At 71.0% G+C, this 16,410-nt stretch overlaps 3 protein-coding genes across 3 annotated transcripts; 2 read left to right on the plus strand and 1 right to left on the minus strand.

The window, feature by feature from the left end:
• The first annotated feature begins 517 nt into the window (after positions 1 to 517).
• Positions 518 to 3,777, plus strand: PIP4K2C (phosphatidylinositol-5-phosphate 4-kinase type 2 gamma). The gene is given in 13 exon segments (XM_065043421.1): positions 518 to 721; positions 1,103 to 1,200; positions 1,276 to 1,315; positions 1,317 to 1,349; positions 1,351 to 1,599; positions 1,687 to 1,833; positions 1,932 to 1,970; positions 2,212 to 2,325; positions 2,442 to 2,543; positions 2,546 to 2,717; positions 2,787 to 2,890; positions 3,164 to 3,190; positions 3,192 to 3,777. Coding segments are annotated over 12 exon segments (1,146 nt in total). The 5' UTR covers positions 518 to 721; positions 1,103 to 1,135; the 3' UTR covers positions 3,246 to 3,777.
• A 343-nt stretch (positions 3,778 to 4,120) lies between these two features.
• On the plus strand, positions 4,121 to 8,390 carry DTX3 (deltex E3 ubiquitin ligase 3). The gene is given in 11 exon segments (XM_065043336.1): positions 4,121 to 4,418; positions 5,234 to 5,265; positions 5,267 to 5,417; positions 5,420 to 5,799; positions 5,802 to 5,903; positions 5,905 to 5,919; positions 7,070 to 7,087; positions 7,089 to 7,181; positions 7,183 to 7,224; positions 7,226 to 7,295; positions 8,008 to 8,390. Coding segments are annotated over 11 exon segments (1,569 nt in total). The 3' UTR covers positions 8,376 to 8,390.
• Positions 8,391 to 9,151: 761 nt separating this feature from the next.
• On the minus strand, positions 9,152 to 16,218 carry LOC135576659 (beta-1,4 N-acetylgalactosaminyltransferase 1-like). The gene is given in 13 exon segments (XM_065043415.1): positions 9,152 to 9,839; positions 10,044 to 10,201; positions 10,203 to 10,282; positions 10,952 to 11,092; positions 11,424 to 11,611; positions 11,729 to 11,860; positions 12,151 to 12,331; positions 12,697 to 12,734; positions 12,882 to 12,988; positions 13,578 to 13,754; positions 14,234 to 14,450; positions 15,452 to 15,530; positions 16,071 to 16,218. Coding segments are annotated over 11 exon segments (1,623 nt in total). The 5' UTR covers positions 14,440 to 14,450; positions 15,452 to 15,530; positions 16,071 to 16,218; the 3' UTR covers positions 9,152 to 9,624.
• Positions 16,219 to 16,410: the final 192 nt, after the last annotated feature.

The following is a 16,410-nucleotide window of genomic DNA, read 5'->3' on the forward strand; positions in this document are numbered from 1 at the left end:
TCGTCCCCCCCCCCGCTCAGCGCTGCATGTCCCGCCCCCCCGGGAGCGGCTCAATAAAGGTCAGAGATACTGAGAGGAGTCGGGGGGGAATTGGGGACGGGGCGGGGCGGGGGCGGGGCGGGGCGGGGGCGGGGCGGGGCGGGGCGGGGCGGGGCGGGGCGGGGCGGGGCGGGGCGGGGGCTCGGCTCGGCTCGGCTCGGCTCGGCTCGGCTCGGCTCGGCTCGGCTCGGCTCACACATCCCCTATAGGGATCACACACCCCTTAAAGGGATCACACGTTCCCTATAGGGATCACACACCCCTTAAAGGGATCACACGTTCCCTATAGGGATCACACACCCCTTAAAGGGATCACACGTCCCCTATAGGAATCACGCTGCCCCTGTAGGGATCACACGTCCCCTATAGGGATCACACGTCCCCTATAGGGATCACACATTCCCTGCACTGAGCGCTGAGTCCCTGCGGCCCCAGGGCGTATGCGCAGGGTGGGGAGACGCCCTCACCCAACTTCCGGCGCGCGGCTTCCGGCTTCCGGCGCCGCGGCGGGGCGGGCGGAAGCGGCGGCCATGGCGGCGGCGGCGCGCCAGCAGCGAGCGGGCCCGCGGCGCCGCGCACGAAGACCAAGAAGAAGCAGAAGCGGTTCGTGCCGCAGCGGGTGAAGGTGCCGCGGGCCGCCGACCCGCTCCTGGCCGTGCTGGCCTGGGGCGTTAACCACCAGGTGAGGCCGGCCGCCGGCGCCTCGGCGTCCCGGGACCCCGCCGCAGGGACGGCCGGGCCGTTAGACCCCCGCCCGCGGCTGGGGCGCCAGAGCCCTGAGAAATAAACTGTTGAACCGGAACCGGCTCCGGCCCGTTACCGGGACCCCCGGGACCCCTCGGCTCCGGCCCGTTACCGGGACCCCCCCGGACCCCTCGGCTCCGGCCCGTTACCGGGACCCCCCCGGACCCCTCGGCTCCGCCCCGTTACCGGGCCCCCCCAGGACCCCCTCACAACCCCTCCAGCTCTTCGCCGTTACCGGGGACTGCCACCCCGGGACCCCCGCAGTGGGGTTAACGGGCCCCGGTTGTCCCGGTTTTGGGGGGTCCCCCGCCCCCCGCAGATCAACGAGCTGAGCCAGGTCCCGCTGCCCGTGATGCTGCTGCCCGACGACTTCAAAGCCAGCTCCAAAATCAAGGTCAACAACCACCTCTTCAACCGGTGAGGGGGGGGCCCGGGGGAGGGGGCCGGGGGGGGGGACCCCCAGTATCTCACGGTTTCCCCCCACACCCCCAGGGAGAACCTCCCCAGCCACTTCAAGTTCAAGGAATATTGTCCCCCAAGTCTTCCGCAACCTCCGCGAGCGCTTCCGGCATCGACGACCAGGACTATCAGGTGGGGGGACACCCCTTGGGGGGGTCTTCTGTGCTTTAGGGCCCCCCTGGAGCTCGACGTCGCTGTGTGTCCCCCAAAACAGGTGTCGCTGACGCGGGAGCCCCCCGCACTGGGGAGGGCGGCGACCGGCGGTTCCTCCTCTCGTCCGACCGCACGCTGGTGGTGAAGGAGCTTTCCAGCGAGGACGTGGCCGACGTCCACGACCTCCTGTCCCACTACCACCAGGTACGGCGGGGGCCGCGGGGGGGGCCGCGGGGGGCCGCGGCGCGCGTCCTGCAGCGTGGGTGTCGCCGCCCGGTGCCCGTCCCGCAGTACGTGGTGCAGTGTCACGGGAGCACGCTGCTGCCCCGCTTCCTGGGCATGTACCGGCTGAGCGTGGACAGCGAGGACACCTACCTGCTGGTCATGAGGAACACGTTCAGCCACCGCCTCCCCGTCCACAGGAAATACGACTTGAAGGTACCGGGGGTGTCACCCCCCAACCTGAGACCCCCCCCGGGGGCAGGACCCCCCTGTCACTTCCCATCACCTCTGATTCCCCCCCCATGTCTTTCCAGGGCTCGCTTGTGTCCCGAGAAGCCAGTGACAAGGAGAAGGTAATGGGGTTGGGGGTGGCATTGTGACCCCCCAGAATTTGAGGGGAGGGTCTCCAGGCCTCATTACCCCCCCAATAGTAACAGCTCATTACCTGCCCCCCATAACGCTGGCGCGTTACCCTAACGAGGCCAACACAGGAGACACGCGTCCTCTGCTTTGGGGTGTCCCCTTCATTCCTGGGGAACCCCTATCTGTCCCCACCCCCAAATTGATATTTTTGGGGGGTGCTGCCCCCCCCAGGGCAAGGACCTGCCCACCCTGAAGGACATGGACTTCTTGAACAAGAACGAGAAGGTCTACGTGGGCGAGGAGGCGCAGAGGGAGTTCATGGAGAAGCTCAAGAGGGATGTAGAGGTGGGGGAACTGGGGAGCTGCGGGGGGGGCGGGATGCCCCCCCCAGCCATCGGGGTGCCCCCCCGGCCATCAGGGTGCCCCCCAGCCCCAGGTAACCTCTTGTTGCCCCCCCGCAGTTCCTGGTGCAGCTGAAGATCATGGATTACAGTCTCCTCCTGGGCATCCATGAGGTGGGGCGGGCGGAGCAGGAGGAGGAGGAGGAGGTGGAGGAAGATGACGGGGGGGGCCACAGGGGGGGTCGGTGACGAGGCGGGGGGGGGCCCAGCTTGGGGGGGGGGGCTCCTACGGCACCTCCCCCGAGGGGATCGGCAGTTACCTCAACTCCCACCGCCCCCTCGGCCCCGGCGACTTCGACCCCTCCGTTGACGTCTACGCCCTCCGCGGCACCGAGGGTGAGCCGGGGGTTTGGGGTGGGGGGGGCCGGGGGGCCGGGGTGGTGCTGACACCCCGTGCGCCCCCAGACGCCCCCCGCCGCGAGGTGTATTTCATGGGGCTGATCGACGTCCTCACCCAGTACGACGCCCGCAAGAAGGCGGCGCACGCGGCCAAGACCGTCAAACACGGGGTGAGGAGGGCACCCCGAGCGGGGGGCACGGGCGGGGCCCCTTATTTATAGGGGGGTTCGCAGGGGATGTCCCCCGTGTCTTTTAGGGGGGTGGGGGTGGTTAGAGCCTTGTTGGGGTGCGAGAGAGAGGGGATGGGGATGGGGGGAGACACTGGGGGGGGTTCCTTCTGCTGCCTGTTTTTTGGGGGGTTGGTGATGGGTGGTGATGGTGAGGAGGTACTGTGGGGGGGGTCGGTGGTTGTTTGGGGGGGTCTGACCCCGTGTCCCCCCCAGGCCGGAGCGGAGATCTCCACGGTGCACCCCCGAGCAATACGCCAAGCGCTTCCTCGACTTCATCACCAACATCTTTGCTTAGGGGGCCCCCCTGGACCAAGACGCCCCCCCTGGACCAAGAGCCCCCCCCCCCAGGATGTGCTGCCCCCCTCGGTGTGCACAGCCCCCAGTCCCCCCTTCCTGGGGTTTTGCTACTCAAGTGCCTTAACTTTATTAAGGGGGGGGTCTGGTGGGGGGTCAGGCTCTGCCCCCTCACAAGGGGGGATCTGGGGCTCCCCCCAAACACAAGGGCAGCCGGGACTCTTCTGCCCCCCCCCCTTCCCCGGGCAGGGAGGGACAATTGAACACTAATTGCCCCAGGGTAAGGGGGGGGCAGGGGTGCTGCCCCTCCCTTCTGAGCCAGGCTGGGGGGGGCTGGGGGCATTCCCTGTTCCCCCCCAATATGGGACCCCGGGGGGGTCACCAGAGCCCCCCTCCCTTACTGCAGCTCCCTGGGGGGACCCCAGTTCCCACGGGGGGGCCCTGTGTGACCCGACCTCGTGTTACCAGCGGCCCCCCCCGCACCGGGGGGTTTTCCCGTCACTGTGTCCTGAGAAATAAATTATTGAACCAGACCCGGCTCTGCCCCGTTACCGGCACCGCCTCGGCCCCCGGGAGCCCCCCGGTTACCGGGACCCCCCCAGGCCCGCGCCGCGTACCGGGGACTCCTGGCCCCGCCCCCTTCCCCTGGCCCCGCCCTGTTCTTCCAGCCACGCCTCCCCATCACGCGCCGTTCCCATGGCGACGGGCCCGGTGCTCCGTCCCCAGCCCCGCCCTCCCCGCGCGCTCGTTGCCATGGCCCCCGCCCCGTTGCCATGGCGGCCCCGCCCCGCGTGATCACGTGACACGCGGCGGCTCCGGGCTCGGCCCCCCCCGCCGCCGCCGCCGCCGCCGCTTTGGCCTCGCCGCCCCCCCGCCATGCTCCGGCCGCCCGGCGATGGTGGGTCCGGGGGGGGGGGGGCGGGGGGACCCTTCCTGCCCCGCTACCGGCGCCACCGGGCCCGGCCTCCCCGGGCCTGCCCCCTCGGCCTGGCCCGGCCTCCCCCGGGCCTACCGCGACCCCCGGGAACGGGCCGCTGCGCCCGCCCGGAGGCCCCCCCGGACCCCCCCCCGGGCATCATCCGGACCCCCCGTTCCCGACCACCCCCCCGGGCCCGCTCCTGCGCCCCGGCCCGGCCTCTCCCCATCCTGCCCGCATCCCTGTCCCCGCATGGAGGCCCCGGGAAGCTGCTGGGGGGCGCCCCCGGGGGGGGGGCAGCACTCGGCACCCCAGCAGTGGGGACCCCGCACATGGAGGGGTGGGAAGCACCCCCGGCCTGGGGTGCTGGAGGGGTTTGCGGGGGCTGGAAGGTGTGTGTGGGGGGGGGCTGAGGAGCTTGTGACCCCTCCGGCTGCTCTGGGGGGTCCCCGGGCCCGTTCGGTACTGTAGGGTCTCCTGGGGCCAGCGGGGGGCGGGTTATGCTGCTGTTGTTGTTGTTGTTGTAGGGTCTCCTGGTGGGGGGGGAATTGTGCCGGGGGGACGCGGTGTGACCCCCCGTGTCCCCCCAGCCGTGGCTCGTGGCTGCGCTGATCCGCCGCCGTCGCTGGCTCGTGTTGTCCCCCATGGGGCTCGCCAGGTGGGTGTCCCCCCCGGGCTGGGGACCCCCCGGGTGTGGGGAACCCCCTTGTCCCCTGGGATGGGGGGTGCTGCGCTGGGGGGGGAGGGGGGGTCCCCAAACCTCATCACCCCCGTGGGTTTGGGGCTGTGACCCCCCCTTGGGTTTTGCTCATTTTTTGATGGGAGGGGCAAGTTTGATGCTTGGGTGGGCAAATGTCCCCCCCCCATATCCCACTGGGGTTGGGGGGTCCCCTCGCCCCACCCCCAGGGGTTTGGCCCACTCCGTTTGTGAGGAGGGGGCAGGTTCGGTCCCCCGAGGTGCTGCCTTGGCCACCAACGTCCCCTCAGCGCTGTGGGGACACCCCGGGGGGGACACTGGGGGGCCACCTTGGGAGTGTCCCCCTAACCCCTGCCCCTGGGGGCCCCCCCCGCAGTGTCCTTTGTCCTCTCCAGGATGTCCTCCTGCGGGGGGGGCCACCAAAAACAAAGTGACCGTTTCCAAGCGCGTCTGGGACTTCTTGACCAAGGAGAGCCCGGCCAAGCTGGCGCGGCTGAAGGAGGAGACCAAGGTCACCATCATGGTGGACGGCGAGACCTCCGACATCTACGTCCTGCAGCTCTTCGTGCCCCCCCCCCGGCCCCCCGGGGGGGGCTCTGCCCGGCCCGCAAGGCCCTTAAGGCTCTGCTGAAAGAGACCGAGAAGGAGCTGAAGAAGAAGACCCAGCGCCACGACGACCTGCTCGGCCGCGTCGCCACGGTCCTGGAGCCCGGGGGCGGGGCGGGGGGGGGCGGCCCCGCCGGCGGGCGGGGGGGGGCCCGTCGTGGCGGGGAGGAGGAGCCGGAGCGGCAGTGCCCCATCTGCCTCGGGGAGATCCAGAAGATGAAGACGCTGGAGAAGTGCCGGCACTCGTTCTGCGAGGACTGCATCACGCGGGCGCTGGCCGTGCGCACCGCCTGCCCCATGTGCGGCCGCTTCTACGGCACGCTGGTGGGCAACCAGCCCCCCCAACGGGCGCATGCTTGGTGAACGGCGCGACGCGGGGGGCTGCCGCTGCCCCGGCTACGAGAGGCTTCGGCACCATCATCATCCAGTACGTCTTCCCGCCCCGGCGTCCAAGGGGTAAGACGGGACCCCCGGCCGCTGGCCGGGGGGGTCTCCCTGGGGCTGGAGGGTGGTGGGTGTCACGGCTCGGTCCTGTGCCCTGGGCACCCCCCAAATCCTCATGGGCGCCCCGCGGCCAACCCCCAAATCCTGACGGGGTGGCTCTGGTCCCGCGTGGGTGCCACCAGAAGGCGCTGGGTGCTGCGCTTCAGTTCTGTGGCCTTGGTGGCCTTGGGCACCCCCCAAACGCTGCTGGGTGTCATGGGCAACCCTGGGTACCCCCAAAACGTTCCTGGGTGCCCCCAACCCATCTCTGTACCCTGGGTGCACCCCTAAACCCTGATGGGTGTCATGGCCGGGGTGTTCCTGGCACCCCTGGGCACCCCCAAACCCAACTGGGTGTCATGGGCACCCCCAAACCGTGCTGGGTGCCCCAACCCAGCACCCCCTGGGTATCCTCAGGCCCTTCTGGGGTGCCACAGGCATCCCTGAGCACCCTAAAAACCTCCTCTGGGCTCCCCCAAGACCTGCCGGCTGTCCCAACTCAACTCTCGTGCCCCCTGGCATCCCCGGGTGCCCCCAAACCCCCGGGGGTGCCACCCCAAAACCCCCGGCGTGCCCAAACCCCCCTTGGGGTTCTCCCAACCCCCCCCTTGGGTGTGCCCCCAAACCCCTGGGGTGCCCCCCAGTCCCCTCGGAGTGCCCCCAAACCCCCAGGGTGCACCTAAACCCGCCTTGGAGTGCCCCCAAAATCCCCAAGGTGTCCCCAAACCCCCCTTGGGGTGCACCCAACCCCCCCTTGGTGTGCCCCCAGATCCCCCTGGGAGCCCCCCAGATCCCCCTGGGTGCCCCCCAAACCCACCAGGGTGCTCCCAGATCCCCCCGGGGTGCTCCCAAACCCCACTGGGTGCCCCCAAACCCACCAGGGTGCCCCCCACCCCCCCCCCCGGGGGTCCCCCCAGCCCCCCTGGGCGCCTTAGCCCCCTCGGGGGTGGCCCAGCCCCCTCTGGGTGCCCAAACCCCCCCTGGGTCCCCAAACCCCCCCCTGGGTGCCCAAAATCCCCCCCAGGTGCTCTCATGCCCCCCAGGTGCCTCCCAACCCCCCCGGGCGCCCCCGCCCCCCCCGCTTGCCCCCCTGCGCCCAGCCCGCCGGTCGTGCCCCCCGCAGGCGGAGCACCCCAACCCGGGGGGTGCGCTACCCCCGGCACCCCCGCGACGTGGCGTACCTGCCCGACTGCCCCGAGGGCAACAAGGTGCTGGCGCTGTTCCGCAAGGCGTATCGCGCAGCGCCTCACCTTCACCGTGGGCACCTCGCTGACCACGGGGCCGCGCCAACGTCATCACCTGGAACGACATCCACCACAAGACCAACTGCGCGGGGGGGCCCCAGCTGTGCGTGGGGGCGGCGGGGGGCGGGAGCCCCGGGCGCGGGGGGGAGCGGCCCTGGGCCGGTTTTGGGGGCTGGGGGGCACCGTCCCCGGGCACCTGTTCGGGATGGGGGGGGCACCCCGGGGCAGGTTTTTGGGGACTGGGGGGGGGGCACTGTCCCTGGCTCCCATTTGGGATGGGGGGGAACCCTGGGGCAGGTTTTAGGGGGCTGGGGGGGGCACTGTCCCTGGCTCCCATTTGGGATGGGGGGGGCAGCCCGGGGCAGGTTTTGGGAGGCTGGGGGGGGCACCATCCCTGGCTCCCGTTTGGGATGGTGGGGGCACCCCGGGGCAGGTTTTGGGGGGCTGGGGGGCACCATCTCTGGCACCCATTTGAGATGGGGGGGGAACCCTGGGGCAGGTTTTGGGGGGCTGGGGGGGCACTGTCCCTGGCTCCCGTTTGGGATGGCGGGACACCCATGGGGGGGGCATCATCCCTGGTATGGCTGGGGGGGTCGAAGGAGCTTCCTTGGGGCAGGTTTGGGGGGCTGGGGGGGGGGCACTGTCCCTGACACCTGTTTGGCGTGGGGGGGGCACCCCCTGGATTCAGGGGCGGGCACCATCCCTGGGGTAGGGGGGGACATCTCTGGGGCAGGCTTGGGGGTCTGGGGTCCATGGCTGGGGGGGCAGCACCCAGCCGTGGGGTGCACGCACTGACCCGCCCCCCCCGCCCCCACAGGTTCGGGGTACCCCGACCCCACGTACCTCGCCCGGGTGCAGGAGGAGCTGCGGGCCAAGGGGCATCACCGAGGACTGAGCGGGGGGCGCCGGGACCCCCGGGACCGGGAATCCCCACCGGCCCCCCCCACCTGCTGCCAGGGCCCGGGGGGGGCACAGTGCCGCTCCCCCCCCCCACGGACAGGCGGATGGTGTCACTCTGTACATAAGCCCCCGCAGCCCCCCCAGGACAGACGGACAGGCTGGGGGGTCCTGTGCCCTCTGCCCCCCAGCAAGCCGGGCGGGGGGGGCAGCGCCGCGGGGGGGCAGAGGGTTATTTATTTTTTATTTTACCCTCCCCCCCCAATCTCTGTAACTTTGATCCAATAAAAATATGCAACGCTGGCGGGGGCGTGGGGGGCTCTGGCGGCCTGGGGTGTGTGACCCCCCCGGTGGCCCCAAACCCCTGGGGACAGCGCAGGGGGCAGGAATGCGCGGACAGTGGGATGGGGACTCAAGGACGGGGGAGGGTCCAAGGGATAAGCCCCGCCCTCTTCATCACCGGCCACGCCCCGAGGGCCCACACCCAGACAGGCCACGCCCGCCACACCCTATAGCCCCGCCCAATAGTGCAGCCACACCCTGGGACCACACCCACGCCGGGACCCTCCCACGGGACCCCCGCTGGAGTGGACACGTGTGCTGGGGCGGGGCTTAAAGAAAGGAGGCGGAGCTAAGATGGGCGGTGCTTAAATTGTAGGGCGTGGCTAAGAGGGTGTGGGCGGGGCTCACATAAAGGGGGTGGGGCTGAGGAAACAGGAGGGGCTAATGTGGGTGTGGTGGGTCGTAGAGGGGCGGGGCTAATAAGAGTTTGGGTGGGGCTTGAACAAAGGGAGTGGGGCTAAGTGGGTGGTGCTTGAAGAAGGGGCGTGGCTAAGATGGGAGTGGTCGGGTTAGAAAGGGACGGGGTTAAGAAGTGGGTTTGATTGATAGGGCGGGGCTGGGATGGGTGTATGGGCGGGGCTTGAAGAAGGAGGCGGAGCTTAAATGGGCGAGGTTAATGTATGCAGGGGCGTGGCCTGGCCTGGGTGGGGCCCCCCCTCCCTCATTTATTTTGATGAAGAAAGAGGCAGATTTCGGTCTGGTTAAAATCTCACCATCCATTGGGTAGAAAAGGGCGGGGGGGGCGGGGGGGCAGCCCCTCCCCCAGCCCCTCCCCCAGCCCGGCCGCGGGGGGGTCCCGGGGGGGCGGGGCCGAGACTTGGCACAAAAATCCTGGCGACAGCACGAGGGGGGGGGCTGTACAGTAGAAAACTGGGGGGGGAATCAAAAAGGAGGGGGGACACCCGGACACCTGGGTCCCCTGGGGGGGTCTGCGTCCCCCCCACACCCCAAAGTACAAAAGAGCTAAAAACGCCGGGGGAGGGGGGGGGCGGGGGTGCTCCAGGTTGGCTGCAGTCCCGGGGGGGCCATGGGGTGGCCCATGGTGGCCCATGGGGGTGTCCCCCAGGACTGAGCCTCGGTGACCCCTAGGGGGTGTCCCATGGGGGTGTCCCGTGGGGGTGACCCATAGGGGTGTCCCTCCCGGGTGTCCCGTGGGGGGCCCAGCTCTGTCCCCTCCGCGCTGTCCCGGGGGTCGCTAGTTTCCGGCCATGCACTTGAAGCGGTTCTTGAAGAAGAAGAGGCGCTGCTTGGCGCGCAGGCTGTCGTCGCGGGGGGGCGGGTAGCGGTACCGCGCGTACTGCCGCTCGCCCTCCGGCCGCCGCCACGGCAGCGCCAGCTTGGACGCGTGATCCACCACCACGTCCTCGCACGAGCCCACGTGCAGCACCCCCAGCCCGTCGATGAAGAATTCTGGGGGACACACCCCAAAACCGGCTCAGTCCTTCGGCATCCGCGGTGCCACCCCCCCAAGCCCCCGTTCGGCCCCCATAGTGACCCAGGGGTGTCCCCAGCGTCTCAGCGTCCCCCGCCCCGCCAGGATCTCAGCATTCAGCACCCCCAGGGTCCCCCCGACCCCTCCCACCCCCAGAGCCCCGCCCCGTCCCGCCCCCTCACCGAGATGCGCGACCCGGCGCAGGCGGGGATCGAACCCGACCTGCCGGACCTTGTCGGTCCGCGCCAGGAAGAAGTTGACGACGCCGTCGGTGACGACGCAGGCGGGGAAGCCGGCCAGGCGGTGGTGGAAGCCGGGCTGGGTGCGCAGGCAGTCCCCCCCCCGCGCCGCCCCCCCGCACGCTCAGCCGCTGCCGGTACGTGGTGGTGAAGCCCGTGATCTCCCGCACCGCGCCGCCCACCTGCGGGGCACCGGGGGCTGGCAGCGCGCGCCGGGACCCCCAGCGCCCCCAGAGCGGCACCGGGACCCCCAGCGCCCTCAGAACAGCACCAGAACCCCCAGTACCCCCAGAACGGCACCGGGACCCCCAGCGTCCCCAGAACAGTACCGGGACCCCCCGTCCCCCCAGAACAGCACCAGAAGCCCCCGTCCCCCCAGAGCGGCACCAGGACCCCCCCGTCCCCCCAGCATCACCCACCGGCAGCACTGGGAAAGCCCCGGGACGCCCAGTGTCCCCCGGGACCCCCCAGTGCAGCCCCAGGACTCTCTGGGGCGCCTCCGGGACCCCTCAGCATCACCCGCCTACAGCACTTGAACACACAGGGACACTCCCAGCACTGGGGACACTGGGGGGCACTGGGACACCTCCCTCCCCCCCGGTTCTGGGCATTGGGGCCACCCCCTGGCGCTGGGGACACTGGTGGGTACTGGGAGCCCCCCCTTCTGTGCTGGGGACACTGGGGGGCACTGGGACACCCCCACCTCTGCGCACTGGGGACGTGGGACGTGGACCTTCCCCTGGTGCTGGGGACATGGGACATCGGGATCCCCCACCCAGTGCCTGGGGACCTGGAGCCCACGGTGTCCCCCGGTGTCCCCCGGGCCCCCCCAGGCCCCCCCCGGGCCCCACCAGGTCCAGGCTGGTTCTCTCCAGCACGTCCACCAGCTTCTCCAGGCGCGTGCGGGGGGTGAAGATGAAATCGTCGTCCACCCACAGCACGTACTTGGTGGTCACCTGCGAGATGGCCAAATTCCTCCCGGCGAACCAGCCCTGCGGGGACAGCGGGGACGGCGTCCCGTGGCCACCCCCTCCCAGCCCCGCGGTCCCCCGTGTCCCTTCACAGGGTCCTGACGTGCCCCCCCTCCCCAGGGAACTGCTGTCCCACCGCCCTGCTTGTCCCCCTGTGTCCCCCACCCCTGGGGTCCCACCCCCTTGCCTGTCCCCCCCGTGTCCCCTCTCCCCAGCGTCCCCGTCCCTGGGGTCCCACCACCTCACAGGCCCCCGTGTCCCCCCTCTCCAGTGCCCCATCGCGGGGGATCCCACCACCCTGCTTGTCCCCACCGTGTGCCCTCTCCCCAGTGTCCCCGTCCCTGGGTCCCACCTTTCCGAAGGGCATGAGGTAGTGCTCGAGGTGGGGGCCGCGCAGGGGCTCGGGGCGCTGGCTGTCATCGGCCACCACGATGGTGACGTCGGGGTAGAACCGGCGCACGCTGGCGATGAGGCCGCGCAGCTTCTCGTACCGCAGGAACGTCTTGGTGGCGATGGTGACCAGCGCGGTGACGTTGTACGCTGGGGGGACAGCGGGGGCTGGGGCGCGGGGCACCCGGCGCCGGGGGGACGGGGCACCCGCACCGGGAGGACCGGGCGGCCACACTGGGGCACTGGTTCGGGGTCCCCGCTCCTCACCTCTCTCGCCGTCCCCGTCCGTGTCCCCGTCACCGTCGCCGTCCCCGGGGGGGTGTCCGTACAGCCGGGGGGGCGGCGGGTGCCGGATGCGGATGGTGAAGGCGGCGACGTGGCCGGGGGTGGAGAACTGAACTGGGGGGGGAACGGGGTGCTGGGGGGGGCGCCCACCTGGGGACACCCCACGGGGACCAGCACCCACCCAGGGCACCCCGAAACCTGCACCCACCCAGGGCCCAGCTGTGACACCCCGAAACCCACACCCACCCAGGGCCCAGCCCTGGGACCCCAAAACCTGCACCCACCCAGGTGTCACCCATGGGACCCGCCTGGTTCCCAGCCCTCTCTCCCCAAATCCTGCATGCCCCGGTCCCGCCCCCCGGCCCCCCTGACCCTCCTCCCCGGCCCCCCGGCCCCGTCCGCACCGATGTCAGCCGTGTCGGGGTGGAACAGCGTGTTGGTGTAGGTGACGAACTGCAGCTGCCGGTTCAGGTGGTCCAGGCGGGCGGCGGCCAGAGACAGGTGGGGCTGCCCCTCCCCCCGCAGCACCACGCCCTCCACCACGCCCGCCACCGCCAGCGTCCCCAGCGACGCCGTCAGGTTCACCTGTGGGACACGGGGCACCTGCCTGGGGCGCCCCACGCCTGGGCCACACCCGATACACCCTCACCCACCCTGACCCCACCCTGACCACACCTTGACCACACCCTGACACATCCTGACCACACCCTGACCCCACCCTGACACACCCTGACCACACCCTGACACACCCTGACCACACCCTGACCACACCCTGACCACACCCTGACCCCACCCTGACCACACCCTGACCCCACCCTGACACACCCTGACCACACCCTGACACACCCTGACCACACCCTGGCCACGCATTGGTCACACCCTGACCACGCCCTGGCCACGCCCCACATACGCCCTGGCCACGCCCTCCACGCCCTGGCCACGCCCCTCACCTCGTAGCTCTTCCTTCCCGCTGCCTGCAGGCTGAGCCCTGGGGGGTCCGAGACAAAGGGGTGAGTGGGGCTGGGCCCCCCAAACACCCCGGGGGGGTCACCCCCTTCCCCCCTCCCCCGGTGCCACCCCACAGCAGCACCCCCGCCCTCCGTGCCCGCAGGGTCCCCTCCCCGCGCCCGCTCACCGGGCACCAGCACGGTCTGCAGCGGCCGCACCTCCACGCCCTGCGCCGGGTACTCCAGCGGCGAGTTGGCCGGGACGATGAGCAGCCGGTCGGCCGGGGACTGCACCCTGGGGCAGGGGGAGGCACCGGCTCCACCCCCCGGACCCCTGCCCCACGCCGTGCCCCCGTGTCCCCCCATGCCCCCCACACCTCCATGTCCCCCGTGCACCCACTTCCCTCATGTCCCCCATTTCCCTTGTGTCCCCCATGTCTCCATGTCCCACGTGTCCCCTGAGTCCCCGTGTCCCCCATGTCCCCCCGTGTCCCCCGTGTCCCCGCGTGTCCCCCATGTTCCCCATGTCCCCCATGTCCCCCCATGTCCCCCGTGTCCCCCATGTCCCCCCATGTCCCCCGTGTCCCCTGTGTCCCCCATGTCCCCCATGTCTCCCGTGTCCCCCATGTCTCCCGTGTCCCCCATGTCCTCCCATGTCCCCCGTGTCCCCTATGTCCCCCCATGTCCCCCGTGTTCCCCATGTCCCCCATGTCCCCTGTGTCCCCCATGTCTCCCGTGTCCCCCATGTCTCCCGTGTCCCCGTGTCCCCGTGTCCCCCGTGTCCCCCATGTCCCCCCATGTCCCCCGTGTCCCCCGTGTCCCCCATGTCCCCCGTGTCCCCCATGTCTCCCGTGTCCCCATGTCCCCGTGCCCCGCGCCCTCACCGCAGGCGGTAGCTCTGGAACTCCTGCTGGCGCAGCCGCTGGGCGCGGAGCCGCTCGCCGGGGGGGAACGCGCTGGCGAAGTCCACGGGGGGGCCCGTCCCGAACAGCTGCCGCTGCAGGGGCAGCGCCAGCCCCGCCGCCCCCCCCTCGCACGAGCAGCCGTTCCTGGGCAGCAGCCTGAGCCCCCCCCAGCGTCACCCATGGGGGGCACGGGGGACGCCCCCCCGCACCGGCCCAGGGCAGCCCCATCCCCAGGGGTGCCCCAGTGCCCCCCACCCCTCCTTGGGTCCCCCTCCCCACCCTTGGGTGCCCCCATCCGTGGGTTGCCCCCCGCCATGGGTCACCCCCACCCCATGAGTACCCCATTCCATGGGTGCCCCCCACCCTGAGGCGTCCCCACCCCATGAGTTTCCCCCCATGGGTGCCCCCCACCCCATGGGTCCCCAGATCCATTGCTGCTCCCCCCATAGGTGTCCCCACTCATGGGTGCCCCCACCCCACGGGTGCCCCCACCCCATGAGTACCCCATTCCACGGGTACTCGTACCCTATGGGTGCCCCCCACCCTATGGAGCCCCCCCCAATGTGTGCCCCCCATCAGTCCCACCCCACGACCCCCCCCATCGTTCCCCACCCGTGGGTGCCCCCGCTCCTTACTCCATCACTTCCTCCTTGAGGCGGAAGGGGACGTGGGGGTAGGAGCGGGCGGGGGGGGGCAGCGGGGGGGGCAGCAGGCGCTGGGGGGGCGGCCGGCGCAGGTCCACGCTGGGGGGGCCCTTGGGCGCCCAGAGGTGCAGCAGGAGGGCGGCCAGCGCGGCCGAGCCCAGCAGCAGCAGGCACAGCGGCCGGGGGGCGCCCCGCATCCTGCCGGGGGCTGGGGGGCAGCGTCACCGCCGGCCCCCCGCCGGGAGAAACCAGCGCGCACCAGCATGAACCAGTGTGCACCGGTACGAACCAGTGCAGACCAGTCTGAACCAGTGTGCACCAGTACGAACCAGTGCAGACCAGTACAAACCAGTGCAGACCAGTCTGAACCAGTGTGCACCAGTACGAACCAGTGTGCACCAGTACAAACCAGCATGCACCGGTACAAACCAGTGCAGACCAGTACAAACCAGTGTGCACGTGTACAAACCAGTGTGCACCGGTACGAACCAGTGCAGACCAGTACGAACCGGTGCAGACCAGTACAAACCAGTGTGCACCGGTATGAACCAGTGCAGACCAGTACGAACCAGTGCACACCAGTACGAACCGGCGCGCACCAGTACAAACCAGTGCTCCCAGTGCCTCCCAGTGCAACTTACTGCCCCAAATAACTCCCAGTTTCCCCAGTAGCAACCAGTGAAAACCAGTGCCCACAGCACATCCCGGTGCAAACCAGTGTAACCACTGCAACCCCATGCTACCAGGGCAAACCAGTGCAAACCAGTGCAAACCAGAGCTCCCAGTGTCTCCCAATGCAACCTATTGTCCTCGATGCTTCCCAGTACCCCCCAGTGCAGCCCAGTGCCCTCAGCACCACCCAGTATCCACCAGTGCAAACCAGTGCCCCCATTGCCTCCAGCACCTCCCAGTGCAAACCAGTGCCCCCCAGTGCAAACTGGCGCCACCCAGTGCAAACCGGCGCATCCCAGCGCCCCCCAGTGGCCCCGACACCTCCCACTGGCACCCAGCATCCCCAGTACAAACCAGTGCCCCCCGCGCCCCCAGTGCCCCCCCCAGCGCCCCATTTCTGCTGTGCCCCTATGGCTGCACCCCCTCCCTCCCGCTCCCCAGTCCCCCCAGTCCCCCCAGTGCCCCCAATGCCCCCAGTCCCCCCAGTCCCCCCAGTCCCCCAGTCCCCCCAGTGCCCCCAGTCCCCCAGTCCCTCACCTCGGGGCGGGCAGCGGTCCCGGCGGGGGCGGGGCGGGGGGGTCTCAGCTCATGGCTCTGCCCCCCCCATGACAGCGGCCTGTGGACACGGGGACGGCATCAAGGCGGGGGGGGACACACACGGGCACCCCCACCCCGTGCCGAGGGGACCCAGGCGTCCTGCTACACCCAACCCCCCCCGCCGGGACATGGCGGCAGCCGGGGACCCCCCGGGGGGTCTTTGAGCAAGGATGGGGGGCTAAAGGGGGGAAGGGGGATTGGGGGGGCCCTCAGGCAATGGCGGGGGGTGCGATGGGTCCGGGGGGGACTGGGGTGTTTGGGGGATGCGGGGGAGGTCACAGAGGGGCCGGGGGCGGCTGGGGGGGCAGCGGGGCTGGGGGGCGGGGAATGGGGGCAGCCTGCATGAGGATGGGGGGGCAGGGAATGGGGGTCCGCGGATGGGGGTCCTGGGGACGGGGTGTCCGGGGGTGTCCGGAGCTTCGGTGGGGCCGGCGACCCTGGGGGGTGCGGGGGCTGGGGGTGCGTGGAGGGGGGGCCGTTTTGCCGAGGGGCGGTGGCGGGTGCCGCGCCCGCCGCGACATGTCGCGACAGCGGGGGGGAGGGGGTCGCTCGGCCCTACCTGGCTCCGCCGGCGGGTCCCCGCGCTCGCAGCGGCACCGGCAGCGGGGGGGCGGGGGGGCGGGGGGGCGATGGGCGCCCCCGGCGGCCCCGGCCGGGAACGGCAGCGCCGCAGCCCCGGGAGGGGCGGGGGGGGACACAAAGCGGGGAGGGGGCGGTTGTCGCTGTCACCGTCGCATCGGGGCGGGCGGGGGTCGGGCGTGTCCCGGGCGGGGGGAGATCAGCCGCACCCCCCCAGCGCGGGCCCGGCTGCCACAGGCCGCGCTTTGTGCCCACGCGTGGGGGGAACAACGGGGCCATTGAGCCGGGGGGGGAACGGGGGGGCCGGGCCTGGGCTGCCT

The sequence above is a fragment of the Columba livia genome, chromosome 29, assembly GCF_036013475.1.
Source record: "Columba livia isolate bColLiv1 breed racing homer chromosome 29, bColLiv1.pat.W.v2, whole genome shotgun sequence".
Classification (NCBI taxonomy): Eukaryota; Metazoa; Chordata; class Aves; order Columbiformes; family Columbidae; genus Columba; species Columba livia.